General features: G+C 37.2%; 2 protein-coding genes and 1 long non-coding RNA gene across 16 annotated transcripts in view; 1 reads left to right on the forward strand and 2 right to left on the reverse strand.

The window, feature by feature from the left end:
- Positions 1–169: 169 nt before the first annotated feature.
- Positions 170–4,729, reverse strand: LOC139819672 (zinc finger and BTB domain-containing protein 41). Of its 4 annotated transcripts, XM_071789221.1 has the most exons (7): positions 4,500–4,729; positions 2,861–3,186; positions 2,256–2,448; positions 2,041–2,180; positions 1,803–1,965; positions 1,367–1,621; positions 170–1,196 (listed from the first exon to the last, which is right to left on the reverse strand). In XM_071789221.1, exons 2-7 carry the CDS (start codon positions 2,950–2,952, stop codon positions 1,059–1,061), a joined length of 981 nt encoding a protein of 326 aa, XP_071645322.1. In that variant the 5' UTR covers positions 2,953–3,186; positions 4,500–4,729; the 3' UTR covers positions 170–1,058. The 4 variants fall into 4 exon arrangements, with proteins under 4 accessions (XP_071645322.1, XP_071645321.1, XP_071645324.1 ...); XM_071789220.1 differs by lacking the exon at positions 4,500–4,729 and having other exon boundaries at positions 2,861–3,250; XM_071789223.1 differs by lacking the exons at positions 2,861–3,186; positions 4,500–4,729 and adding an exon at positions 2,656–2,837.
- The window catches only part of LOC139819673 (uncharacterized), a 40,970-nt gene continuing 28,038 nt past the window's right edge, over positions 3,113–16,044 (forward strand). For 7 of the 11 annotated variants that reach the window (XR_011733793.1, XR_011733791.1, XR_011733792.1 and 4 more), the window contains exon 1: positions 4,169–4,316. The gene's annotated coding sequence lies outside the window, so the exon portion shown is untranslated. Of the gene's footprint in view, positions 3,248–3,875; positions 4,032–4,168; positions 4,317–10,835; positions 10,996–16,044 lie in introns of those variants that run through there. The other 4 variants (XM_071789228.1, XM_071789226.1, XM_071789227.1 and 1 more) reach the window with 4 other exon arrangements.
- Positions 4,882–5,906, reverse strand: LOC139819676 (uncharacterized). Its single transcript, XR_011733795.1, has 2 exons — positions 5,278–5,906; positions 4,882–5,176 (listed from the first exon to the last, which is right to left on the reverse strand). It is a non-coding gene; the product is annotated as an uncharacterized lncRNA (long non-coding RNA).

Raw genomic sequence — 16,044 nt, forward strand, 5'->3', positions numbered from 1 at the left:
TAGGGGGACAGTTAGAAAGAAATGCAGAGTGAGTTTAATCCATGCCTTACACCATGGTTTAATCGGAGGATCGCGTTAATCGGAAACTGTGATATCGGCCTTTTAAGTCGGATCACGCAACGGGAATCGAAAGCGATACTGCTACTCTCAATTTCTGGATCTATACGTATATGTATATATATATATATATATATTTGTACATAAAAATTTGATACAAATTGCGTGAAAAGGAGAAAAACAGCAAATAAAACGTGTTCGTATCGCGCATTAAACATGCACACCGTAATAAAAAAATAAAAAAATATAACCAATCATGCTCAGAAGATATCTTTCATCAAACGCAGTATATAAATATGTATAATGTATCTATAATGCACAGGGTGTCTGGTAATTACCGTGTCACCTGCTACCTTTCGTGGGTAGATAGAGTGCGTTAAACTGAATAAAAGTCTTTTATCGTTTTGTAAGTTTTCTCAATTAAAGATCCACACATCAGTGTGCGTCCATGCGATTCGACGAGAAGAAACAGCCCAGTTTTTTGCTACGCGCGCGATGAGGCGTTGGGAGGCCTCTGTGAACGACACGAACGACACGTGTGACACTGAAAGCTGTCCACGAGGTGACACGGTACTTATTAGACACCCTGTATATGTGTGGTCTATGTATATATATTTAGTATAATATACATAAACACACATCTACACAATTATTCAAGAATTAATTAGCAAATTGTCGTAATTACTCTCTTCCTACTATAAAATTTCGTCCAGTACTTCACATTCATAATTAGTCAATAACATTCAGTTATTACAATTGTAATTTTTGAACGCAATCCGTGCCATAAAAAACAAAAAAAAATATACAACCGCCATTCTACAATGTCACATCTCCTTAACTTGTATAATATGCATATATAATAACAATTGTAAAGAGAAAGCTCGAAATCAGATTTGACAACTATTACGATTGCAGCAGTAGTTTGTAAATCTCTCGTATAACAAAGTTCCCTCGAGGCAGAGATAGGGATAATCTTTTGTGATCGGAAAGAAAAACCTCCGTTAGCTGGCGATCCTTTGCTCCAACGGGACGTCGCTTTCGGAATCACTGGACTCGATGGTACTCACAGGATCATCCAAGGATATGGACCTTTCTCTCTTTATCTCTATCTTAATTTCTGTCTTCGGCATTTTGTCCGGCTAAATTTACATTTTATCATGTTAACTTAAATCTTGTTGCATTCATATATTAAGTTGTGTAAGTTCGTGTTTATTTTATATTGTATTATTTCAAGTCATAACTTGCTCTGCATACAGAGATTTTATATATATAAAAGCAAAAGAATTAAGAGTGTGAAACTATGGTTTACCTTTGTCCTCTCCTTAATCGTCCTCTTAAATAGATTAGATCGCGGTATATATTTCTCAGCCGTAGATTCCACTCTCCTAATGTCGAAGTCCTGATCAATTTTGGTCACTGTCTGCATTCTCTGTTGCTCGGAAGTTACGTATAAATCATCCGGCTGATGGTAATTGTTGTGAACGTTGTAAGCCTTCTTGTTGCAAAACAAGGCTGCGCACACCGTACACTTGATCAAATCCTCCGGCATAGACTCCCTTTCTTTCTGCGAAACAGTGCATTGTAGAAAGATACCTGAGTTTACAAACGCACAGAGTTATGTCAGAATTACTCAGTCACACTCTTTAATTAATGGTATTTTATAATCATTTATTTTCACTTACATTTAAAACAAATGGCAACTTTTAAAATATATCTCTATATTGTAATATATTTATCTTTCTTACTTCCGTGTGCATCTTCTCTAGGTGCTGTTGCAAGTTGAACTTTACAACGTACTCGACGCCACACAAATGACAATAATATACGCTCAACGCGTCGTTCATAGAGTTCAATTTGATCTTGTTGCTGGGCGGAGGAGTGGCTATCGGTTGGAACATGTATACCATTCTGAAAAACAGTACAGGCAGTCAGATAATAATTTCAGAAATATGCATTCTCAAAGATGGATCGATAAAACGCTACCTTTTATGAAAGGAACGATGATGGTAATTCAGTGCCTTCTCGTTGTAGAATATTACGTTGCACTCCTCGCATTTTCTATGTAGATCTTTATTCTCGCTTTCAGTCGCGTCATGCGACATCTGATGATTATCCCTGTGATTCTGAACAAGATTTTCGCGAGATTATTACAGAAGCAGAAGACAAAAAGACAAAAAGAAGTGATGTAAAGTGTTTACCTTTAAAGGAAACTGCATTCCACAATAGGAACAATAGAACTTGGTCGACGAATTGGAGTGTATCTTAAACCTGTGTCTTATCGTTGCTGGTATCGAATCAAACGACTTATTACATATGTCGCACTGAGTGTCTACCTTGGTTCTGCTCCTCATCGGCAGCCCACGCATGTCTATCTCCTTATTTGCATGTTTCCTGTGTCAGACATGACAAAAGATGAAAAACTTACTTAAAATACAGATAATGACTAATAAATTTGCACATAGAAAATAGTTCAAAATAATGAAAAGCACAGAGAGCCGAATAGTCTAAATTTGCTCCTGCGCAACAAATTGAATAATAAAGCAATAAATTGATTCTAAGGTCAAATTTCCCATCTCCAAGGAATCTACTACCTCATACCGGCATAACAACAACTCGTATGTATGCGCGCGTGTCCAATGTTTTGGACGATTCGAATCATCCCCTCGGATCGGTCTTCGTCCACGCACGTGGAAAATATCGCCGACAACGACAACGTCGCGGAATCACGATTATTGACCGACTCCGACTGACCGTGAATCTCATGAACCTTTCGACTTGGTTATGACTTGACGACGAGGTGTACCTAAAGTGTTCTTGCAATGCCTCCTTGGAGTCGAGCTTCGAGTCGCACAGAACGCAATTGTGCTGGCCCCGCATACTCCTCCGGGTACTCATTTGGCGCTCGGGGTACGCGAGAACGGGGAAGGGCGGGCAACGGGCGAGATCCACGCGGAGCTGGAGCTGGAGTCAGCTGGAGCCTGCACTGGAGCCACTGATCGGAGCGTCAAGATCGCGCGCGGTATTCGCCGAAATTCGAAGCGAAATTACCGCAAACTGTCACGATCGGCCGATCGAACGTCCGCCGACGTCCGCCGTCGCCGCTTCGTCCACTCGTCGTTGGCGAGATACCTGTGACCCCGCGAGCGTGAGAAAGGGGAATCGTGATCGGACTGATCGGGGGACGAACACGGTAAAAAATCAATTTTCGGCCATTTTAAAGGCCTTCACACATAAAATCGCATAAGGACGTAAAACGTAAGCGTAAGAAAATCGACCAATCCCAATCAAGTATTGTGCTGACCGTAACCCCAGTAGGGGAAAATACTTGATTGGGATTGATCGATTTTCTTACGCTTACGTTTTACGTCCTTACGGCATTTTATGTGTGAAGGCCTTAATCGCGTCGAAAGGACGCGCCATCTAACCGACACGCGGCGCACAAATGAACCCAGCCGTGGGGATGCATTTTCCGACGCGCCGCCTGAGAAAGTGCAACTCAATTACGTCGTTTCGCTCGGTAAGGTAAGGACTCAGTCACAATGAGAGGAATAAGAAATAAGATAAAGGAATAAGAAATAAGGGAATGTCGCATCTCACTTCAGTACACGTACATTAAAGTGAGATGCAATATGCCTGATTCCTAATTCCTTATTCCTCTCATTGTGACTTTAACTGGCTGGGCCAGCCAAGCGCGGCCATCGCGGCCAGCATATAATATCCCCTCTAGCTGGCTAGTTCGGACACGAACCATTAGCACGGACGCAAACCATGTGCAGTTACCGAGCAAAACGACGTAGTTGAGTTGCACTTTCTCAGGCGACGCGTCGGAAAATGCGTCCCCACGAAAAACCCCGAGGCCGGGATGGCCTCTCCGCCTCTCTCAGGAGTCTCAGGTTTCTTTCTGGTTTAGAGCAATATAGCCCGCCTGTTCCAACACTTGAACAAATTACAAAAAACTCAAACGCAGTTGATAAGTAATTACTTGTTTTCTACTTATAATGGGTCTGTTCGCGTTGCTTGCACTTTTTGCACTCAGCATCTTCGCTTTCTCTCTCTCCAACGGCCGAATATATATTTATCTCATTTCAAGTGCAAAATGTTTGGGGATTTCAAGCAACGCGAACAAGCCTAATGACTTATAACGTAAAATATAATAACATCTTATAGAGGATTTGGTTAGTGAAGCGTGTGTGTTGTGCATATGCGTGTGAGAGTTACGGATAAATTAGGCGAGATTTTAGAGGGAAATAGGAGGTGAGGTAGGTTCTAAACCGATAGAAAGGTAGGAAGAATAACTTAAATTTAGGATAAGATAATAGATGTAGTAGGGAAATATTAAATAGTGAAGGAAAAGAGCGCTAAATGTTTTAGAGAGAGGGAGAGGTTAGGTGAGAGAAGGCGGGAGAATAAAGTTGTGCGTTCCAAAAGGGAGCGAGATTTACGTTACGCATAGAGTAGGTAGCGACATTGGCTACGTTTACACCCTGAAATTAGGCCGCGGCCTGTACGTCGTTCACGGAAAGGTTGCAACACTTTTTTTTTGATGATTTTTGGAACGCGCAGAAATTTTGAGATCGCGATCCACCATCTCTGTATACACGTAGTGAACGGTTATGATAGCTGTCAAAGTAAACTATACAAGGTGGAGGTTCACGAAATGTATCTTGTGCGGCGCGGAAAATCTTAAGATATCAACTGGATACTGTAATATCGGGGTTAGTATAAAAGAATAAGCTAAATAGACAATTTTATTTTATAAATTAATTTTTATTTTCAAGACATGTGTAACATTAAAAATTAATGTAATATAACCTATTAATATAATTACTTATAATTATATTCATATATTGTGTTATATGTTATATTAATTTTAATTACATAATTAATTACGTAATTAATAACATTAAAATTAATTAATAACATATTAATTTTAATACATAATATTAATACATAATTAATATAACAGTAAAATTAACCGGTGTCTGAATTAATGTTCGGCAAGCAGAGGACATCAGTCGATCGAAGAAGCTGCCGTGGAAGACGTGGATGCTGAGACCGCGAAGCCACATCACCGCTTCAAAGCCAATTCTTCTCGTCAAATAACAATGAAGTAATCTTTCTAAAAAATTACAATTATAAAAATTAATTGCAAATTCAGTTTTAGTATAAAATAATCATTGTATTATAATTATATTAAGTTGAGAAGATAGATTTACTTACATAAAATTGCCAGATCGCTGATTACTATTGACTGTTCAGTAAGAACAGATCAATCGCAATCTGTTGTCCGCTGCAATCCAGAGCGAATCTCTTGTAGAAATTCGTTGTGGGATTAAGATGCGCACGTCTTTGTTCACTCTAGTACTGGGATCTTCTCTCGGCTGCAGGGCCTCTGGACCGACATTAGGCAGGCATGTTTGGAAAACGGCGATACGTCCTCGGGTGCTGGAGAGGAGTTGTGAGCAGCTTGAAAACCGGCACCAACCCGGGCGTTGTTATTATCAAAAGTGCCACAGAACTTGATGGGCAGCTAGGCGAGAAGGTCACGGAATCGGCAGGCCCAAAGATATTTCGGATGACTTTTGCCTTGTGCCATGTTCATTCAAGATTTTAATTCCTTCATTCGTTCATTCATTAATGAGAGTTGTTCACGTTACAATCATTCAATGTCAAACATATTATTCATTTATTTATACATCATCTTGGTGAAAAAACTTTTCACATTTTCTCAGAAATTTTACAAGAATTGGGACTTGTAAAAAATTCTAAAAAAGTATATGATATTTCTCAGATACTTTCAGAAATAATTGAAGATTTTTAGAATATTTCAATATCCGTATATATAAAAATTTCTGACAAATTGCACAGATTTTCTTATATTATTCAAATTTCTGCAAGGATATATTAGCGAAAAATATTTTATTCTTATTTTGTCTGAGTTGTTTAATTCGTATAAAAAATCTGAAAATTTCTGAGTATTCTAAAAAAAATCTAAAAATTTTTATAGAAATTCTGATTATAATGTGAAAAATTCTGATATTTTTTTACCAGGGCATCCATGGAAGGTCACATAGTATTAATACCGTGTGACACTTCCATATGATTCTCTATTACTACATTTAATCTTTGGGGCATAGATGCAACTTTTGGGAATAACTTGTGCCTTGCGCGGAAATCTTCCCATACGATGAGAACATGTTGCGCCAATGCCTCGCGTCTATGTGGAAATTGAGGTTTCCATATTTTCTGAGTAAGTTGTTCCTCTCGTTTTCCATAATGTTACACGCCCAGATTCATCCATCGAAAATACGTTCTCATTCGAGAAAACGGTATTTGTCCATTCATGTTTCTGTGCCAAATGCTGCAAGGCAAAAGCCGTTGTTCTTTGTGGCGTTTGTTTAATTGTTTATATTGAGCCGATTTATATCGATTGTGTCTCTGTTCTCGCCATCTACGCCGCACGGTTTGCGCTATCGCATATTAGGAGCCTGGGCGCGTAACATTATAGAAAACGAGAGGAACAACCTACTCAGAAAATATGGAATCCTCAATTTCCACGTAGACGCGAGACATTGGCGCAACATGTTCTCATCGTATGGGAAGATTTCCGCGCAAGGCACGAGTTATTCCAAAATTTAGTTGCATCTATGCCCCAAAGATTAAATGTAGAAATAGAGAATCATATGGAAGTGTCACACGGTATTATTACTATGTGACCTTCCATGGATGCCCTGGTAAAAAAATATCAGAATTTTTCACATTATTAATCAGAATTTTTATAAAAATTTTCAGATTTTTTATACGAATTAAACATCTCTCAGACGAAATAAGAATAAAGTATTTTTCGCTAATATATCCTTGCAGAAATCTAAATAAATATGAGAAAATCTGTGCAATTTGTCAGAAATTTTCATATATACGGATATTGAAATATTCTAAAAATCTTCAATTATTTCTGAAAGTATCTGAGAAATATCATATACTTCTTCAGAATTTTTCACAAGTCCCAATTCTTGTAAAATTTCTGAGAAAGTATGAGAAGTTTTTTCACCAAGATGATGTATGAATAAATGAATAATATGTTTGAAATTGAATGATTGTGACGTGAACAACTCTCGTAAATGAATGAACGAATAAAGGAATGAAAATCTTGAATAAACATGGCACAAGGCAAAAGTCATTCGAAATATCTTTGGGCCCCGATTCCGTGACCTTCTCGCCTAGCTGCCCATCAAGTTCTGTGGCACTTTTGACAATAACAACGCCCTTGGTACCGGTCTTCAAGCTGCTCACAAACTCCTCTCCAGCACCCGAGGACGTATCGCCGTTTCCAAACATGCCTGCCTAATGTCGGTCCAGGGGCCCTGCAGCCGAAAGAAGATCCCAGTACTACAGTGAACAAAGACGTGCACATCTTAATCCCACAACGAATTTCTACAAGAGATTTGCTCTGGATTGCAGCGGACAACAGATTGCGATTGATCTGTTCTTACTGAACAGTCAATAGTAATCAGCGATCTGGCAATTTTATGTAAGTAAATCTATCTTCTCAACTTAATATAATTATAATAAAATGATGATTTTATACTAAAACTGAATTTGTAAGTAATTAATTTTTATAATTGTAATTTTTTAGAAAGATTACTTCATCGTTATTTGACGAAAAGGATTGGCTTTGAAGCGGTGATGTGGCTTCGCGGTCTCAGTATCCACGTCTTCCACGGTAGCTTCTTCGATCGACTGATGTCCTCTGCTTGCCGAACATTAATTCAGACACCGGTTTATTTTACTGTTATATTAATTATGTATTAATATTATGTATTAAAATTAATATGTTATTAATTAATTTTAATGTTATTAATTACGTAATTAATTATGTAATTAAAATTAATATAACATATAACACAATATATGAATATAATTATAAGTAATTATATTAATAGGTTATATTACATTAATTTTTAATGTTACACATGTCTTGAAAATAAAAATTAATTTATAAAATAAAATTGTGTATTTAGCTTATTCTTTTATACTAACCCCGATATTACAGTATCCAGTTGATATCTTAAGATTTTCCGCGGCGCACAAGATACATTTCGTGAACCTCCACCTTGTATAGTTCACTTTGACAGCTATCATACCGTTCACTACGTGTATACAGAGATGGTGGATCGCGATCTCAAAATTTCTGCGCGTTCCAAAAATCATCAAAAAAAAAGTGTTGCAACCTTTCCGTGAACGACTGTACATACCTCAAATTCGACCTAAATTATTTAGCCCGCCTGCTGTAAACAGTTGATAGGCGACCGGACCTGGCTTCAGGTCAGGCCGCGTATTTTAGTGACCCGACCTGAAATAGGCCGTTATCATTTGCGATGTAAACGCGCGATCAAGCGTGACGCGTCCTAAAAGCTTTATTTGCTTGTTCGGATTCGCTGCAATTCAGGGCGATCCCAAATACGATCCCGTCAATTTTTAGGTTTCTTTCGGTGTAAACGAATGATGACTAGACCTACTTCGGGTCACATTATAGATCAGGCCGCGATCAGGTCGCTGGGTGTAAACGTAGCCATTAGACAGAACAGTCTAGGCATATAGGCAGCGGTTAAGGAGATTGGCTACGTTTACACACTGAAATTAGGCCGCGGCCTGTACCTCAAATTCGACCTAAATTATTTAGTCCGCCTGCTGTAAACAGTTGATAGACGACCGGACCTGGCTTCAGATCAGGCCGCGTATTTTAGTCACGGTCTTACATACAGGTCTGGAGACTACCGCTAATTCCAGTGGTGGGGGTAGGTCGCTTAGTGAAATTGTTTTTAAGTCATCTAATAGCCACTAGAGTCGTTGCGATCGATGTTCGCGCGGTGGCAAGGGACGCCGGAGGCCGGGGGGGATATCTGTCATATGAAATTTGGCGGAGTGGTTTTGTGACAACTTCGTAGTCTCGACATTATGGGTTCGAATCTCCGTGCCCTTAATTTTTTTTTTAAATTCTTTCACAATAATAATGTGATAAATAATAATGCTTTAAATAATTAAAGACTACAAATTAATAAAATATGTATAAATATAAATATAAATAAAAATAAATATATAAAAATAAATATAAATATAAAATAAATACGAGTTTTTATTCTAAAAATTAAGAACAAATAAAAATATTTTTTATATGTGTATTTTTATCCTTTTTTTTTATTTTTGTGGGCATTCCAGGTTGTCAATTCAAGGTAAGTATAACGAATAAAAATCAACTCTTTAATTTTATCTTCTTTTATTTTATTTTTAAAATTCTTGCAGGTATTTTAGTTTTTAAAATCAAGTACATACGAGAGAAAATATAAATCAATCCTTCAATTTTTGCCATTTTATTTTATTTTTACAGGTATTCCAAAGTTGAAATGGACAGTGTTTGGCTGCATGCAAGAAAGTATTGCAAGGTAAGAAAGATGATATTATTGAGTAAGAAGGATATTATTGAGTTAGGGTCAAAGCACGTAATATTGCGTAGCGATATATGACTGTCATACAATTGACTAATGAATAAGGTGCTTACGTTTCGCTTACGTAAGCACCTTATTCATTAGTCAATTTGGATAATTTTTTTTTCTTCGATGTAACTCTCGATGAAGTACTTGATTCTTACACCTTCACGTTTCCCTGTAAAGAACATGCATCTGAAATCCTGTCCTATGCAATAGTTTACTATATACGACTAAGAATGAGGCAAAACGCTCACCAGGAAAATTTAAAACTGAAAAAAAAATTTGTTGTTAAGAAAAAATTATCCAAATTGACTAATGAATAAGGTGCTTACGTAAGCGAAACGTAAGCACCTTATTCATTAGTCAATTATATGACAGTCATATATCGCTACGCAATATTACGTGCTTTGACCCTAACTCAATAATATCCTTCTTACTCAATAATATCATCTTTCTTACCTTGCAATACTTTCTTGCATGCAGCCAAACACTGTCCATTTCAACTTTGGAATACCTGTAAAAAATAAAATAAAATGGCAAAAATTGAAGGATTGATTTATATTTTCTCTCGTATGTACTTGATTTTAAAAACTAAAATACCTGCAAGAATTTTAAAAATAAAATAAAAGGAGATAAAATTAAAGAGTTAATTTTTATTCGTTATACTTACCTTGAATTGACAACCTGGAATGCCCACAAAAATAAAAAAAAAGGATAAAAATACACATATAAAAAATATTTTTATTTGTTCTTAATTTTTAGAATAAAAACTCGTATTTATTTTATATTTATATTTATTTTTATATATTTATTTTTATTTATATTTATATTTATACATATTTTATTAATTTGTAGTCTTTAATTATTTAAAGCATTATTATTTATCACATTATTATTGTGAAAGAATTTAAAAAAAAAATTAAGGGCACGGAGATTCGAACCCATAATGTCGAGACTACGAAGTTGTCACAAAACCACTCCGCCAAATTTCATATGACAGATATCCCCCCCGGCCTCCGGCGTCCCTCGCCACCGCGCGAACATCGATCGCAACGACTCTAGTGGCTATTAGATGACTTAAAAACAACTTCACTAAGCGACCTACCCCCACCATTGAAGTTTCCAGACCTGTATGTAAGACCGTGATTTTAGTGACCCGACCTGAAATCGGCCGTTATCATTTGCGATGTAAACGCGCGATCAAGCGCGACGCGTCCTAAAAGCTTTATTTGCTTGTTCGGATTCGCTGCAATTCAGGGCGATCCCAAATACGATCCCGTCAATTTTTAGGTTTCTTTCGGTGTAAACGAATGATGACTAGACCTACTTCGGGCCACAATATAGGTCAGGCCGCGATCAGGTCGCTGGGTGTAAACGTAGCCATTGACTAGAAGGAGAGCGTGAACAAGTGACGTACAGGATGGAGGGAGAGGCAGGCGAAAGTGAGAAGGTAGTAAAAAGGAATAAAGATGTGAATTTGGCTACAAATTTGGATAGTTTAAGTAGTGAGAAAACGGGTAAAGAAATTTTTGCCACACCAAAAGAAGAAAAAAGAGGAAAAGGAAGACTTACAACGGAGGAGGTACCCAGGTAGAACAGAAAGTCACAATAAAGTCAAAATGATATTAAAATGATAATAAAATGACCAAAAATCGTCATTTTGTCGTCATTTTGATATCATTTTGACTTTATTGTGATTTGCTGTTCTACCTGGGTAAGAATGAGAGAGAAATCGAGCTCGATCAGCATACTGGAGTATGTGCAGAGAAGTGAAAATAGTATGGCAGGTGAGTTAGCGAAAGCTAAGAAGAAAAGAGAGAAAAAAGAACAACTTGCGGAGGAAATTTTCAAGAGAGGTAACAAGACTGTGAGAACGCCACCAGGAATAGACAAATCGAAGGAAGGAGTCGGCGCTGCAGGTAAGAAGAGAGAAGAGGAAGGAGATTTGTCAGTAACAAAGAAGGATGGTTTGTCGTTAGCAATCCTGAGAGAAATTAGAGACGAGATGAGGGACCTGAGAGACGAGATGAGAGAGATGAGAGAGAGGTTGAGCGTCTTAGAAGAGGGATAAAGAAAAAAAGAAGAAAGGATAGAGGAAAGGATAAGATAGAAGGGAGACTATCAAAGATTGAACGAAAGAGTGAAAACATAACGGAAGAGGCGAACGGCGGCAAAATGGAGGAGATTGTGGGAAAGGTGGCGGAGATGGTTAGGAAGAGAAAAAGAAATATGAAGGAAAGAAAGGAAAAGAAAAATAATCCAGTGATGAGAGGATTACATAAAGAGGAAAACAAGAGCTTAATGGACACAGCGGAGACGTTTCTTGAGAGGGAGTTTGGTGCAAAAGCAGGAGTAAAGAAGGTGCGGTCGACAGGCAAAGAAGGAAGAGAGATAGTAATAGTTGAAATGGACTGCTGGGAGTCGAAGGATAATATCATGAAGGAGAAGAAGAAGCTGGGAAGTAAGAAAATTTTTATTGATCATGACGTGACCTTTGAGGACAGAGAAGTGCAAAGACGGATAAAAGAACGGGCATGGAAAGAGAAAACAGAAGGAAAATGGGTGAAAATAAGTTATAAGAAGCTAGAGGTACAAGGTAGGAAGTATGTATGGAGCGAGAAAGAAAATAAGCTAATAGAAAAGAAAAATTTATAGATGGTTGCCAAGTTAGGGGTAGAGAACCAGCAAGTTATGACATTCAAGATGACAATAGGCAAATAACACGAATGGAGGCCGGAAAAGTGCAGCAGCTGAAGAACGAAAATAGGCGAAAAATAATTTTTTGAAATGTAGCGGGTATCGAGAAACAGGACAAAGATTTTTGGAATTACATTGTAGGTTTCGATTATATTGGGTTATGTAAAACATGGTTAGAGGATAAGGGATGGGATAGAATTAAGGGTAGACTGCCGGAAACGCACAGCTGGAAAAACATTAACGCTGTAAGGGAAAGGAGGAAGGGTAGGGCAAAGGGAGGTTTACTAATAAGTATTAGAAAAGATTGGGGGTCAGAAGTGGAGAAAAATGAAAGTGTAATGATTACAGAAAGTATTGCGCGAACGAGAATAGTAAAAGAGGAAAAAGGACTAAATATTTTTACAGTATATAATGTAGAAGCAAAGAAAGATGTTGAAGAGATAATGGCGAAAATAATAGAGCAATGCGAAGGATCCGAAGGAGAGGATATTATTATAGGAGGCGATTTTAATATTAGAATAGGAAACTTAGGAGGGTGTAGGAAAGATGAGTATGACTTTGAAAACGAGAGTAAAGATAAAGTCATAGGAGATGGCGGTAGAAGTTTTGTGGATATGATAAATGAAAAAGGATAGTATTTTTTGAATGGATGTACAGAGGGAATTTGGGATGGGGAATATACGTATGTGGGTGCGAGAGGGTGCTCGGTAATCGATTATACAATTGTAAATGATAGTGCGCAAGAACGAGTGTTGGAATTTAGAAAAGGGGACAGGGTGGACTCGGATCATTTGCTTTTGACCTTGTTACTGGAGAAAGAGGAGAATACGAGACAAATAGAGTGTAGACAGAAGAGGAAGAAGAGAAACAGAATATGTCAAAGAAGATCATATGTTGAAACGAAGAGGTAAGGAAATTATACAGGGAGAGGACGGAGATATGGAATAAAAACGAGGACCAGGAAATAGAGTCGGTGGATAGGAAATGGGAGAAAATTGAAAACTGAATCCTTGAAGCTTTAGTTTATAAGGAAGTCAAGATAAAGAGAAGAAAAATAGGGCACAAAGATTGGTGGGATAGGAGCTGCACCAGAAAGAAGAGGGAGGTAAAAAAAAAATACAGAAGACGGAGAGTGGAAAGGGAAGTAAGGAAGACTATTTGGAAGGAAAGAAATGCCTGAAGGGGTGGTTAGAGAGGAAAAGGATGGAGAGGAGAGAGAGGGAAGAAGAAGAATTAAGAAAACTGAACGACGAAAAGAAAATTTGGAACTACATAAACAGTCGAAAAAAGAAGAAAGAATGGAAAGAGAATAATATTCCAAAAGAGAACTGGAGAAGTTACTTCATGGAGTTGTTAGGGAAGACTGAGATGGAAGTAAGGGAAGAGGTGTTGGAGATGCGTGACATGGAAACAGAAGAAATAAATAAGGAACAGGTTTAAGATACAGAAAGGGAGTTGCAAGAAGAGGAGATAGTGAGGGCAGTCAGGAACATAAAGTTAGGCAAAGCTGCAGGTGTCGATGGAATCCCAATGGAAGCATGGCGGTATGGTGGCGCAGCAGTAAGAAGAGGTCTAACTGATCTGTTGAAGCTTATTTGGAATGAAGGTAAAATTCCGACTGAATGGCGATTGCGAACAAGTATAGTTGTCTCCTTATATAAAAGGGGGAATAAAGAGAGAACAGACAACTATCAAGGGATCTCTCTGCTGTGCACTGCATACAAGTTATATGTGGAAATACTAAAGAATAGATTGAATGAAACAATGGAGAAGAAAGGAATGATACCTGACAGCCAAGCCGGCTTTAGGAAAGGGAGGTCTACGATGGACAACAATTTATCTTGAACCATATTGTGCAAAGGGAGAGGGAGAAAGGTATGGCAATTGGGAAAGACAAGATTTTTGCAATATTTGTGGATCTAAAGGCAGCATTCGACAACGTAGACAGAGGAATTCTATGGAAGATAATGGAAGAGAAAGGGGTGGAACATAGTTTAATAAACAAGATAAAAGAAATTTATAAAGAGACGGAGGTGACAATAAGGACGAAGGGATGGGTTCACAAGGTGCTTCAAGACGAAGAAAGGGGTAAGGCAGGGCTGTGTGGTAAGTCCCGCCCTGTTCAATTTATACATTGCGGACATTGATAAAGCTTTAGAAAAGCGTGGCATAGGAGGAGTAGAGCTAAGAGGAGTGAGAGTGTGGTCATTAGCATACGCGGATGATATGGTTTTGGTAGCGAAAAATAGAGAGGCTTTACTAGATATGATGAGCATGTTAAAAAGATTTTTAAAAGAAAGGAAACTAGAATTAACCTTCCGAGAACACACCTATTTTTTCATTCACGGAGAACACTCTGGGTCAATCTGACCCTACACACACTTTGATCGTCCATCATTTTAAATTGACGATTGCGATCAGCTTGAAAAAATTTCCAGATGTACTTGGAACATTGTTAAATCAATTGATATAAATAAAAAGTGCCGTTGGAATTATTTACATATTTAAAAAAATTAAAAAAAAGTAATTAAAAAAATTTTTTAAAATTTTTTTAAATATGTAAATAATTCCAACGGCACTTTTTATTTATATCAATTGATTTAACAATGTTCCAAGTATATCTGGAAATTTTTTGAAGCTGATCGCACTCGATAATTTAAAATAATGGACGATTAAAATGAGTGTAGGGTCAAATTGACCCATAAGTGTTCTTTTGAAAAAAAAAAAAACGTAATTTACGAAAAAAAATTTTATTTTTTTTTAATATTTCTGACTAAAAAATTTTCTGGCAAAAAAACGATTAAATTGACTTTTTGTGTTTTCGGAGAGTTAAGTACAGAAAAAACTAAAGTGTTGGTATTTAATAGTAAAGGTAAAAAAGGTAGGAAGACATGAAGATGGGACGATAAAATAATAGAGGAAGTAGAAATGTTTAAATATCTGGGATTCACGTTTAATGGGAAAGGTAATTATGTCGATCATATAAAAGAACTGAAAAGGAAAGGAAGGATCGCTGCAAATAGGGTCTGAGGTTTAAGAGAAAGATTATGCAAAGATGATTTTAATAGGAGATAAACGCTTTTTAACCTTTGTTGTGCACACTGGGTCTTTTAGACCCCATCATATTTTCAAACGCGTTTTTCTAATACGTACAATGCGAATCGGGATCTGTGCTGCCATTTACCTGTAGTCTAGGAATAACACTTCAAGATCCTATACATAGTTTTGCCCGTCCGGCTTTAGTCTGCTCTTGGCAGTAGTGAGAAGTAAAAAAAAAGTAAATAGTAAATATACTTTTTTTAACTCCGCTATAAACTAATATTTTTCCTTGAAAGTGTAGTATTTTAAGAAAGTAATCCCGCAAAAATTATTAAAAAATATTAAAAATTGAATTTTTTATGCATTTTTTTGTGAAAAAGTCCATTTTTCGGTTTTTTTAGTTAACATCATTTATAGTTCTTTTATGTATTAGACCATATTTTGGAAGCTTTGAACAATAGCCAGCAATTTTGTTTGAGTCAAAATAACGAATTGTACGTCTGTAATAAACAATTAAGTGACTGGGGTCTAATAGACCCCCTGTGCACAATACGTAATTTTGAAGAGGTGTGCACAACAAAGGTTAAGTACCTAGTGAAAAGTGTAATGGAATACGGAGCAGAGTGGTATGGGGGTGGAGTGAAAAAAAGGAGTTGAAAAAGTCACGTTAGGTTATGTAAGATGGGTATTTAGACTAGATTTTTGCACACCGAGGTGTGTAATACTAAGGGAACTAGGATTAGAGAAACTAAAAATTTGTTGG

Source organism: Temnothorax longispinosus, chromosome 9 (genome assembly GCF_030848805.1).
Source record: "Temnothorax longispinosus isolate EJ_2023e chromosome 9, Tlon_JGU_v1, whole genome shotgun sequence".
In the NCBI taxonomy this organism is placed as follows: domain Eukaryota; kingdom Metazoa; phylum Arthropoda; class Insecta; order Hymenoptera; family Formicidae; genus Temnothorax; species Temnothorax longispinosus.

What these genes read in the sequence shown, in the direction of transcription:
- LOC139819672 (XM_071789221.1), bottom strand. Translation starts at nt 2,952, where the DNA reads ATGAGTACCCGGAGGAGTATGCGGGGCCAGCACAATTGCGTTCTGTGC. An exon ending in GAATGCAGTTTCCTTTAAAG is followed by an intron (nt 2,181 to 2,255) that starts GTAAACACTTTA and finishes AATCTTGTTCAG; the next exon opens with AATCACAGGGATAATCATCA. An exon ending in CGATTAAGGAGAGGACAAAG is followed by an intron (nt 1,197 to 1,366) that starts GTAAACCATAGT and finishes ATGTAAATTTAG; the next exon opens with CCGGACAAAATGCCGAAGAC.